Below are 12,470 nucleotides of genomic sequence, written 5' to 3' on the forward strand. Positions count from 1 at the left end.
ATCCAGGCGCCAAACCCTGGGCTGATCACATCCCTGCTGCGGGCTTAAATAGCGTTCAGCTATTTCGGTGCCCCACAGGGTAGTGCACATCAGCGCCCTGGATCGCACGCTTTCCAGAAGCGTCGCTGAACCTGGCGATTGGACTCCTGTCGAGGACCCGGCAGAAGCGCCAGGGCAGGGTCACCGCTAGGACAGTGGGCGTTGACGGCCTCCGGGGATCGCGGCCGTGGGCTGGGTCTCGCGGGCTGCCCGCTGCGCATGCTCCGCTAGGAACCGGCGGGGGCGGGGCGGGGCGGGGCCGCGTCGGGGACTGGAGCGAGGCGCGGCGCCACGTCGGGGGCGGGCCCGGCGAGCGCGGGAAGGCTCTGCGGAGCGGCCGGCAGTCCTCAGCCTTCTCGCGTCATGGCCCTATCGGTTCCCTGCTACTCACCCAGCTTCCGAAAGCCGCCCGAGGTAGTGCGGCTCCGACGGAAGAGGGCCCGGAGCCGTGGAGCTGCCGCCTCCCCGCCCCGTGAGCTGCCGGAGCCGGCGGCCCGCCGAGCCGCCCTGGCGGCGGGGCTGCACCTTCGCCCTTTCCCTGCCGCGGGGGGCAGAGGCGGTGGCGGCGGCCCGGCCGCTGCCCGGAGGAACCCTTTCGCCCGCCTGGACAACCGACCGCGGGTCGCCGCGGAGCCCCCCGACGGGCCGGCCCGCGAGCAGCCGGAGGCGCCGGGCCCGGTGAGTGTCTTGTAGCCTGGCCGCCAAGGGGCTCTGTCATGGGTTGAGCCAGCTGTGAATCGGGGGTGGAAAGTCCTCGCGTTGGAGGCAAGGAAATGGGCGCGAAGACTTCGGCCGCCCGTGGCTTTAGGGTGCTCCGCGCTGGGAGCCGCGGCTCTGGCAAGGCCGGATTTGCGGGAAGAGCGCGCCTCCGGCTGTCCCGCTGCGGGCTGTACTCACGGGACGCGTTCCCGAGGAAAGTGAGGGGCCCCTTGGAGGACTTAAAGGTGACTTAGAAGAGAGCTCGAAAAACCCTGAGACCCCCATCTTGCAAGGATGCTGTTCGATGGGGCAGGTGACAAACCCTGCTTCCCCCGTGATTCAGGGCCTCCCTTCTCTCACGCACTCCAAATTATTGTGGGGATGGGGGAATGTTGAGGATTCGTGGGGTCAGAATTCCCTAGCATTTGTCCTATCCAAAGCCTTTTGGATCTTTCTGTTGGAAACACCGGTCCTTGTTCCCCTCAATTTTGATACTAAAGTTCAGGCACAAAACTGAAGTGTTGAAACTCATAGATTGGATGGGGTGTGTCTGAATTTGGGTGCACTTGGATTTATTGAGAAGCGTGTATGCCAGGTGAGGCTCTGTACATACTTAATGCAAACTTCAGCATCCTTTAAAATTTAAAGGACAATATTTTTAACCTCAGTTTTTAGATTCTAATCAAGAAAATGATTTGCTATGGGAAGAGAAGTTCCCTGAAAGAACAACTGTTACTGAATTACCCCAGGTAATACTTTTTAAATATCATTAGAATGTGTATTTGTATAAACTTTTTTTTCCTAGCTAGGATTTGAGCCAATTTTTAAAACTACATTTATACTTCTCAGAAGCATTTTGCTTGGAAAGTAGTTTTACAGAGAGGCTTGATCAGGGGTGAAAATACCAGGGGTGAAGATACGACATCAGCCAAGGTAAAGGAGTTGGTTTGATACAGTAATGATGACTGTAAAGATAGCCAGTGCTAAAATGGGCCTAATAGACATGGGGGTTGTCTTTTACCCTCTAACAGTTTTTAATACTCTTCTTTGGGCAGTTGACTTCTCCAGCTCATCACTCAGAGCCAGCCCTCCTGGCCCACCTCCACAGGTTGTTGCATAGCACTGAACCTCGTTGCTCACCTGCGCTAACATACACACGTTTCCATTCCCCAACTGCTACTGTTGTGCTGTGTAGTTTGATAAATGCGGTTTGTCCTAATGGGAACAGGCTAGAAGAGTTCTCCAAGACCCAGTTTCTCTTGTAAATAAGTGACCTTCTTATGGTCTATCAAAGATAGTTCCCCCTTCTCTGATATTTTATTGTGATATAAAAGAATCCTTGGCCGGGCATGGTGGTTCATGCCTGTAATCTTTGAGAGGCTGAGGCAGGCGGATCACCTGAGGTCAGGAGTTTGAGAACAGCCTGGCCAACATGGCGAAACCCCGCCTCGACTGAAAATACAAAAAAACTAGCCAGGCGTCGTGGCGCATGCCTGTAGTCCCAGCTACTGGGGAGGCCGAGGCATGATAGTCGGTTGAACCCAGGCGGTAGAGGTTGGCACTGAGCCGAGATCACACCACTTCACTCCAGCCTAGGCGACAGAGGGAGCCTCTGTCTCAATTTAAAAAAAAAAAAAAAATTCTTGTATCGTGGAGAATGTTGACATGAAAGGACAGCAGACAGATTGAGGGGAAATACATGAAGTCAGAAAATGTTTCTTAAATATGGGCTTTGTTAGCCCTGGATGCAGAGTTTCAGAGGCTTAAAAGATCCAAAATGTTTAAAGACTTGGAATATTTCTACTTCAATACAGACATCTATACTACCATGAAGAATAGTAAAAACTAAAAAGTGAAATCTGCCCGTCCACAACCCCTACCCCCAACAACAACAAATTCCCTCTTCCCACAAATAACCACGGTTAAAAGTTTAGTGTGACTCCTTTCAGACTTTTTTTTTACAGTATGTAATATATTTTTCGTGTTATTTATTATACAGTTTATATGATTTTTACTTTTCAGTGATCATGAGTATGTTAGCTGATAAAATCTTTAGGTTGAAGGTTTTTTTCTTAATACTCGACTAATTTTTTGCATTCTTTGTTTTCTAAAGACTTCACATGTATCGTTCTCCGAGTCTGATATTCCGTCCTCAGAAAATACTGAGTTACCTGTGGACTGGAGTATTAAAACCCGACTCCTTTTCACCTCTTCTCAACCCTTTACCTGGGCAGATCATTTGAAAGCACAGGAAGAAGCTCAAGGTCTTGTCCAGCATTGTAGGGCAACAGAAGTTACTTTGCCTAAAAGTATACAGGTAACTCTGAAATAAAATAGTTATGTGTTAAAGTAACAAATTAAGTATGAAATGATCTCCTTTGCAAAATAGCAGAGATACTACCTTCCATTAAGTTTTTCTTTGGAAATTTAAAGATACAAAGACTTAGGAAATTTTGTCTTTCCCAAATGGTGCTTATGGTGCTTTCATACCCTTTTTTTTTTTTTTAAGTCAGATTGAGTAATTGCTCATAAATTTAGAGACTTGTACTGCAAATTAATCAGTGTTGCAGGCAAGAATTGTTAAATTATTTTTCTCTAAGGCTTTTTGAGAAAGAAAATACAAAGAAAGAAGTGAAAAGCAATTGAGTGGGATTGCAAGGACTGATGGATTTACTGATTTTCTTACCTGTATAAGGAAAATTTTATAAATTTGGGGGAGTTTGTGAGTTCTAGAATAGTTTTAGCGAAATACATTTTGATTGTTTTAAAGCATCAACTCAAAACTGGGAGGCTGGGCACAATAGCCCATGCCTGTAATCTCAGCACTTTGGGAGGCTGAGGTGGGAGGATTGCTTGAGACCAGCCTGAGCAATGTAGTGAGACCCCGTCTCTACAAAAAAAAAAAAATAGCTGAGCATGGTGGTGGGTGCCTATAGTCCCAGCGACTTGGGAGGCTGAGATGGGAGGATTGTTTAAGCCCAGGAGGTCAGGGCTGCAGTGAGCTGTGATTGCGCCACTGTACTCTAGCCTCGGTGACAGAGTGAGACTGTATCTTAAAAAATTTTTTTTGAAGTCTCAAACTAGGTTAAAAAAGGATTACCCTGAAAGAGATCTTGGTATATTATACATCGTTTCAATAAATAGATTAGGATGATTTGTGATTTGCCATATCAGTGTTTACTGGCTACTTTTAAAACAGCATTTTGGAGAGAGGGCTGGACATAGTGTTACCTATACGCACATGTCCACCCCTATTCTTCATGATAAAAAAGGTAGTGAATTGTCCTTAAGAATGGTAGAAACAGGCAGATGTTCCCATCTATGTTTAAATGTTCTGATACTGTGGTTTAACATTACATCTGGCCCAAATAAGGATAAATTGTGTTTTCATTCCTATAACAGTTATTAATGCTTTCCTATAGAAAGCAGTAAAGATTCTTAGACCTAAGTGTTTGGTATATATTATCTTCAAAAAAATTATGTATTTCTCAATGGGCAAAAACTCTCCACTGTCACCTTTGGATTTAGGATCCCAAACTCTCCACTGAGCTCCGTTGTGCCTTCCAGCAGAGCCTTATCTATTGGCTCCACCCTGCTTTGTCTTGGCTACCACTGTTCCCTCGTATTGGAGCTGATAGAAAAATGGCTGGAAAGACAAGTCCTTGGTCAAATGATGCAACCCTGCAGCATGTTTTAATGAGTGACTGGTAAGATTAGTAAGAAAAATTTGTGTAATTCAATAGTGGATTTTTATTTTAGCAGTATTCTCTATCATATTTGTGACTGGATACATTAATGGCAGAAGGGTATCTAGATCCTTGTGAATTTTATCTGAACCTGTTAATAACCAACACGTAAACTGTTTACTTTTTTGTTGTTGTTTTTTAGCTGTTATTCATTCTTTACCCAATTGTGGTAGAATATATGTAAGTGTTGGTTAAATATATACAGACCGACAGGCCGGGCGCAGTGGCTCACGCCTGTAATCCCAACACTTGAGGAGGCCGAGGCGGGCAGATCATGAGGTCAGGAGATTGAGACCATCCTGGCTAACACGGTGAAACCCCGTCTCTACTAAAAATACAAAAAAAATTAGCCGGGCATGGTAGCAGGCGCCTGTAGTCCCAGCTACTCAGGAGGCTGAGGCAGGAGAATGGCATGAACCCGGGAAGCGGAGCTTGCAGTGAACTGAGATCACGCCACTGCACTCCAGATCGCCCCACTGCCAGCCTGGGTGACAGAGCGAAACTCTGTCTCAAAAAAAAAAAAAATACACACACACCCCTAATTCTTTAATGCTACTTCTTGTCAGTCTCTACTTCTTTTTTATCAGCAGCTCAGAGAAAGTCAGCAAGCAATTCTCAATTAAGTTTTGTTTAAAGACAAAGTAAGTGTTTAAGTGGTATACACTGTTAAAGTATTGAGAAGTCATCAGCGAGTCCTCATAACCAATTTCAGTCCTTTAAAGCTGTCATACATAACCACAAAAATTCAAACCATTATCTAAAATATTTGTGCTGTGTTTTAAACCAGGTATCAAACTGAATTATACAGAATTATAAACATTGCATTAAATGTTTAATAATACCTAAAGAAAATGTTTTTACTTCATAGGTCCGTGAGCTTTACTTCTCTATATAATTTGCTGAAGACAAAACTTTGCCCCTATTTCTACGTTTGTACCTATCAGTTTACTGTCCTCTTCCGAGCAGCAGGATTAGCTGGAAGTGACTTAATCACAGCTCTCATATCTCCTACAACTCGAGGTTTAAGAGAAGCTATGAGAAATGAAGGTAAAAGTTTAGGTTTAAAGTGAGAATACTATACTATATAGTAAACTTGTTTTAGCCTAAAAGTATTTGAACTTAAAATGCCTTTTACCAGTTAATTAGCAACATTAAGAAATATATTATTGCTTTATTTCTAGGTTTTTTTTTCCTCCCCCACAATTATTTAATCCAGCAGTCCCCAAACTTTTTGGCACTAGGGATCAGTTTCAAGGACGGTGGGGAGGATGGTTTCGGGATGAAGCTGTTACACATCAGATCATCATTCTTATAAGGAGGGCACAACCTAGATGCCTCACATGTGCAGTTCACAATAGGATTCGTGCCCCTATGAGAATCTAATGCGACCACTGATGTGACAGGGAGGTGGAGCTCAGGCAGTAATGTTCACTCACCATTCGCTCACCTCCTGCTGTGCGGCCCGGTTTCTAACAGGCCATACGTGGGTACCAGTCCACAGCGCACGGGTTAGGGACTCCTGATTTAAACTGTTCCTTCCACATAGTGTTCCCTTCTCTGATCTCTAAAATAAAACACATACTGGGCCAGATAGTCACCATCTGAATATACTCTTCTACAAACTCTTATGTAGTACCAGTTACCCTTTTAATAACATAATTTTCAAACTGAGGAAACCCATTAGTGGGTCATAAAATCTGTCTAATGGGCCCAATCAGTGCTTTTTCAAAAAGTGAACTGGGATACAGTGTAACTGACAAAAGAGTGTCACATGTATGTGTTGTCTCCGGAACCTCTTTCAAGGAGATATGTTTTATGCATGTATGTAGGTTTGTGAAGAAAGCTTGAAAACTCTACTGCCTTAATAGATCATTTATAAAAACCAACATTTCAAATTTTTTACACTCTAAAAGTGCAGCTTGCCTGTTAAATACTTTACATGAAAACTCAGTTACATTTTTTTTCCTCATGTAGGTATTGAATTTTCTCTGCCTTTAATAAAAGAAAGCGGCTATAAGAAGGAGACAGCATCTGGAACAAGCTTGGGATATGGGGAGTATGTGATTAAAATAACTTTTTATGTCATCCACTGACTTACGGACTCATGAAATAGATTTGTACAAGAGCAGCTTTGAGAAATAGGGACTCTAACTGTAGCAATTTCCTAGGGAGCAAGCCATCAGTGATGAGGACGAAGAGGAAAGTTTTTCCTGGCTGGAAGAGATGGGTGTGCAAGATAAAATTAAAAAGCCAGACATACTTTCTATCAAGCTGTATCCTTTCAGTTGCTGTTAATTAGAATTAATTTTCATTGAATGACGTTAATGAGAAGTTTAACATTGGCAGTTTTATATGACTATAATCTTGAATTATCTTCAGATCATATTAAAACTAATTGTCCATTGTAATATTAAATAAGCCCCTAAGTAATAAATGGTGAACTGTTAAACCTTTTTTAATCAAAACGTTCAATTGTGATTCTTTGTGGGAGAATAGGTGTGTTTTGACTAGAGAAGAAATTAGGTTCAGGTGTCAGTTTGTAGCAAATTCAGATTGTTAACATTTTGATTGAAACATATGCCTTATGATTCGGTAAAGAGAGGTAGCAAGAGGATTTCCATTTCTTTGTGGGGAAAAGGAGTCTTGGGTGATTCAGAATCAAGATAACTGCTTTACACGTTAGGTGAGATTTGCTTTTGCAATTTCCTTGATTGTCATCTTCAGTCGTAAAGAGAAACATGAAGTACAGATGGATCACAGACCTGAGTCTGTTGTGTTGGTAAAAGGAATCAACACCTTTACATTGCTCAATTTTTTGATTAACTGTAAGAGTTTAGTTGCTACCTCAGGTCCACAGGCAGGACTTCCTCCAACCCTCTTGTCCCCTGTTGCTTTCCGAGGTGCCACAATGCAAATACTTAAGGTAATAAAAATCTCCATAACCTAGCTGTTAATACAAAGTACTTTGTTTGATAGGATAAATTCTTGATTTAAAAAAACAAAAAACCTCGTAGCATTTTTACTTGGTACATATTTTCCCTTTGCTTTCCTCCCATTAAAAAAAAAAATTTTATAAGACAGTTACATCAAAGAAATTATGTGGAAATATGTAAATTATATGAAATCCTTTTTATTTTCTTTTTGAGACGGAGTCTTGCGCTGCTGCTCAGGCTGGATGGAGTGCAGTGGCATGATCTCAACTCAGTACAACCCCTGCCTCCCGGGTTCAAGTGATTCTTGTGCTGTGCCTCAGCCTCTTGAGTGGCTGGGATTACAAGCACACATTACCAACCCTAGCTATTTTTTTTGTTTTGTTTTTTCTTGTTTGTTTGTTTTAAGAGGGTGTCTCACTCTGTCACCTGCTGGAGTGCAGTGGTGCGATCTCAGCTTACTGCAACCTCCGACTCCTAGGTTCAAGCGATTCTCCTGCCTCAGCCTCCTGAGTAGCTGTGATTACAATTGTGCACCACCACGCCTGGCTAATTTTTTTTTTTTTTTTTTTGCATTTTTAGTAGAGACAGGTTTTCGCCATATTGGTCAGGCTGGTCTTGAACTCCTGACCTCATGATCTTCCCTTGGCCTCCCAAAGTACTGGGATTACAGGCATGAGCTGCTGCACCTGGCCGCCCTGCATTCATTCATTCATTCATTCACTCATTCATTTAGAGACAGTCTTGCTGTCACCCAGGCTGGAGGGCAGTGGCTTGATCTTGGCTCACTGCAAACTCTGCCTACCGGGCTCAAGCGATTCTTCTGCCTCAGCTTCCCAAGTAGCTGGGACTATAGGCTCACACCACCATCCATGCCTGGCTAATTTTTTTTGTTTTTTTTGGTTTTTTTTTGTTTTTGTTTTTTTTGTTTTTTTTTGAGATGGAGTCTCGCTCTGTCGCCCAGGCTGGAGTGCAGTGGCCAGATCTCAGCTCACTGCAAGCTCCGCCTCCCGGGTTCCCGCCATTCTCCTGCCTCAGCCTCCCGAGTAGCTGGGACCACAGGCGCCGCCACCTCGCCCGGCTAATTTTTTGTGTTTTTAGTAGAGACGGGGTTTCGCCGTGTTAGCCAGGATGGTCTCGATCTCCTGACCTTGTGATCCGCCCGTCTCGGCCTCCCAAAGTGCTGGGATTACAGGCTTGAGCCACCGCGCCCGGCCATTTTTTTGTATTTTTAATAGAGACAAGGTTTCACCATGTTGGCCAGGCTGGTCTTGAACTCCTGACCTCAAGTGATCTTCCCACCTTGGCCTCCCAAAGTGCTGGGATTATAATCATAATAAATTATATATGTAAATACAAAATACATACAATTTTATTACTTAGTAATAAAATTGAATGGACTTTAAATTTTTGTTTTTCCAATAGTCTGCATTGACAATGTGTTATTAAATCAGACAAAATACCATATGAAAAAGTGGTATTCTCTGGAATATACATCACCTGAAAATCTCATAATATGGAGAGGATGCTGAAAATTTACTAAGTATTTGTACTCACGTAACATTGTTTTGATGTCTTGGGAAATAGTTTTGTTCCATAATTGTTAAAGAGAGGAAACCCCAAATGGAAATATATTGAACATATTTTTGGCTAGACAAAAGGTTGAGAGATGATCATAATTTTCCTTTTCTTTAAATTTTCATAAAGGCACGAAGTGTAAATGTGAAGACACAAGCTCTTTCTGGATACAGAGACCAGTTTAGTTTGGAGATTACAGGTCCTATCATGCCTCATTCTCTGCATTCACTGACCATGCTGCTCAAATCTTCACAGAGTGGGTCTTTCTCTGCAGTACTATATCCACACGAGCCAACTGCTGTATTTAACATCTGCCTGCCAGTGGACAAAGTACTTGATATGGTAAGAAAGACACCTATGAGCAGACTGTTTTAGTTGTTTAGCTGGAGGGAAGTGAGTCATTTATGCTGAGTCACTTTTGTGTTTCAAGTAATTAAACTGTTATTTAATTACGAATTACTAGAGGAAAGAACAGCTTTCATGAATTCAGTCCAAGTACAATTTTCTTTTTTTTTTTTTTTTTTGAGACGATATCTTGCTGTTGCCCAGGTGGAGTGCAGCTACGCGATCTCGGCTCGCTGCAACCTCAGCCTCCTGGGTTCAAACAATTCTGCCTCAGCCTCCCAAGTAGCTGGGATTACAGGCATGTGCCACCATATCCGGCTATATTTTGTATCTTTATTAGAGACGGGGTTTCACCATATTGGCCAGGCTGGTCTTCAACTCCTGACTTTAGGTGATTCACCTGCCTCGGCCTCCCAAAGTGTTGGGATTACAGGCTTGAGCCATGGCGCCCGGGCTCAGTCCAAATACAGTTTTAACAGTGACTGAAGAACTTCGCATTTCAAAAAGGTACAACTTTTATTTTCATTTCCTCTTGGATCCAAAACTCAGTAGTACCTGATTCCTTTATAGTTTAAGGAAACATGATTCACTGTGGGTATTTATTTAACCATATTTGCCTTTAATTTTGAATATACTTAAGGTTTTTAGAGCTAGAATAATTAAGACCTTTAAAATTATCTCATGCATCTCAGTTGGCTAGACTTATAAAAATAACCATTAATGTTTTGGGATTTTGTCACTACAAAAATTCTTAGGATCAACTTCTGTTGATAGGATGAATCACGTGAATGAGACATTTGTCAGTCTCCATAGTAATTATTTGAAACTCTTTTGTGTTTAAAGATTGATGTGCTTTTTACTGACTTGTATACACATTTCCACAGGAGGTTGTTCATAAGGAGCTTACTAACTGTGGTTTGCACCCTAACACTCTGGAGCAACTTAGTCAAATACCATTACTTGGGAAATCATCTTTACGGAATGTGGTGCTGAGAGACTACATTTATAATTGGAGATCCTGAACACCAAAGTAAGCCTAAAAGGAATCTTTGAGGAAAAAAGCCTTCTAGCAAGGAAATTCAAGATTCTTGAAGTTGAAGGAATATACTGACATGTTATAAACATAACTTTTATTACAGTAGCATCTAAGGTTTTAAATCAGTGTTTTCTGCTTTTACTATTTTCAGATTAGATTTTTAGATACAAAGATGAAAAACTCAGATAACTCAAATGAGCTATCTGTATCCCTACAACCTAATTGTATATTGAGTAGAAACTGAATTAATGTTTCCTTGCAAATGGGAAATCACATAGCAGTTACCTCATGGCATTGTGACTAATGGCATCAGGGCAAAAATATGTTACTTTACCATTTACCTAAGACTGTTAGCAGGTTCTTGTTTCATAAAGGTAGAAAATAAATATAGATAACATCTACTGAGCTAGCTGATTGGTGATGCTTCTACCTTAATATCTTTCCTACTGATTTATAATTCCTTTATTTTCACATATACTAAAACTCTAATGCATGTTAATTCAGATAAAAAGGCATTTTGTATTCCACATAGAATAGTGTTAAGAATTGTGAAGTACACACTGAGCTGTCATGGCAAAGTAGTATTTAATGTGCTTATAGGGGGTGTGTGTGTGTGTGTGTGTGTGTGTGTGTTGTGTGTGTTGGGATTGTATAATTCACATTTTTAAAATAAAAGTGCTTAGAAATCAAAAGCATTGGGTAAAGAAATAATAGTATCTAAGTATTTGTTCACTTTATAATCCAGAAAATAAAACACCACGTTTATTCCAGAGAAGTTTGTATTTGGGCCTTAAGCTTTTGAAAATAAAGTTTAGAGACATAGCATATGAATACCACTGTAATACACATGAAATATTCTATCGGACCCTAAAAATTAACATAAACTTTAACTTTCTCATAGTCAACAAAATAGTGGCTGGTTGCCAATTTTATTAGATAAGTTGGTTACAGCATTTTAATTATCATTTTACGTCTATCTAGGTGTAGCTGAAATTCAAAATGCACATCAAAGTAAAACTATATCACAACTCAATGCCATACTAAATGTACTTGGCCTCTGCAATAGTAGAATTCTAGTCAGACTTCATTTTTTACTCCCTTCTTATGACCCAAGTGGCTTTAACAGGAATGCAGGACTTAGTGCTGATCATCACACAACATACCACTTTCTTTTTAGAACCTCTACAAAATTTTGAGGGGAGATTGTGGCAATAGCCCTGTGGAACAGATCTTGATCACCTCAATAACACTGGCCCAGTATCTGTCCAGCAGAACCCATTGTGAAATAGTACAAGGTGCACAGCCCTTCACTGATTACAGGCAAGTGTTACAGTAGCCTAGCCATAAGGAAGGGGAGTTACATCATAGTACAAAATACAGTATAAAAGCGTTATTTAACATTCCACACTGAAGATTACTCTGATGCCTTCAAACAATCGTTTGGATGTTAGCCACTTAAACAAATACATCACTAAGGTAAACAATATAAACATACCAAAACCCTGTATGGTTAAATACAATTTCCATGGTACAAAAATCAAAGCCTGGAGATGTTTTTACAGATTGCTTTTTACACAATGTCTTAAATTGCCAAATATTTACAACATTAAAGAGGAAATACATTGTGATGCAGAGTAAAATTATCTGAAATGATTATTATAAAACCTCAATCTATCTACGTGAGGCACTCCTGAAGCAAGTGGCATTAGCCATGAGGTCCTTTGGTACAAGGCCCATTGCTTGAAGAACCACAGTAGCTGCTGTGGCTTTAGCATGCTTCTTATTAGGGCTGGCAAAGCTGGGCTGGTAAGCGCTTCCATTTATCAATACCTATTCAAGAAAAACATACAATTGGGCTGGTAAGGGCTTCCATTTCTCAATACCTATTCAAGAAAAACATACAATAAGAACAGCATCAAACTTTAATATCTATTAGCTTTGTATTTTTCACTAAATGCTAGAAAAATAATTTACAAAAATATAAAACCCATACTATGTAAGTCAAATTATAATCTCAACCCAGAAGCAGCAAATCATTTGGGAAAAGGGACTGCAAATTAAAAGCAGGTCTCCAAATTGAGAAAAAGACTGATAAAA

General features: G+C 41.3%; 2 protein-coding genes across 15 annotated transcripts in view; one reads left to right on the forward strand and one right to left on the reverse strand.

Annotated features, from left to right (window-relative positions):
- The first annotated feature begins 335 nt into the window (after positions 1-335).
- DONSON (DNA replication fork stabilization factor DONSON) lies at positions 336-11,145 on the forward strand. Of its 4 annotated transcripts, XM_005548792.4 has the most exons (10): positions 336-717; positions 1,407-1,487; positions 2,852-3,055; positions 4,267-4,445; positions 5,353-5,531; positions 6,459-6,540; positions 6,653-6,757; positions 7,209-7,407; positions 9,122-9,334; positions 10,222-11,145. In XM_005548792.4, the coding sequence occupies exons 1-10, from the start codon at positions 403-405 to the stop codon at positions 10,357-10,359; spliced, it is 1,695 nt and encodes a 564-aa protein (XP_005548849.2). In that variant the 5' UTR covers positions 336-402; the 3' UTR covers positions 10,360-11,145. The 4 variants fall into 4 exon arrangements, 2 of the variants coding, with proteins under 2 accessions (XP_005548849.2, XP_045243706.1); XM_045387771.2 differs by lacking the exon at positions 1,407-1,487 and having other exon boundaries at positions 10,222-11,065; XR_012432041.1 differs by lacking the exons at positions 5,353-5,531; positions 6,459-6,540; positions 6,653-6,757; positions 7,209-7,407 and having other exon boundaries at positions 10,222-11,065.
- The window catches only part of SON (SON DNA and RNA binding protein), a 33,651-nt gene continuing 32,315 nt past the window's right edge, over positions 11,135-12,470 (reverse strand). For 6 of the 11 annotated variants that reach the window (XR_010585176.1, XR_012432035.1, XR_012432036.1 and 3 more), the window contains one exon: positions 11,135-12,203. Coding sequence is in view for 6 of the 11 variants with exons in the window: in XM_005548784.4 (XP_005548841.3) it covers positions 12,045-12,203 (159 nt within the window). In the remaining 5 variants the exon portion in view is untranslated. Of the gene's footprint in view, positions 12,257-12,470 lie in introns of all 11 variants that reach the window. The other 5 variants (XR_012432033.1, XR_012432034.1, XM_005548785.4 and 2 more) reach the window with 1 other exon arrangement.

This window comes from Macaca fascicularis, chromosome 3, assembly GCF_037993035.2.
Source record: "Macaca fascicularis isolate 582-1 chromosome 3, T2T-MFA8v1.1".
NCBI lineage: Eukaryota > Metazoa > Chordata > Mammalia > Primates > Cercopithecidae > Macaca > Macaca fascicularis.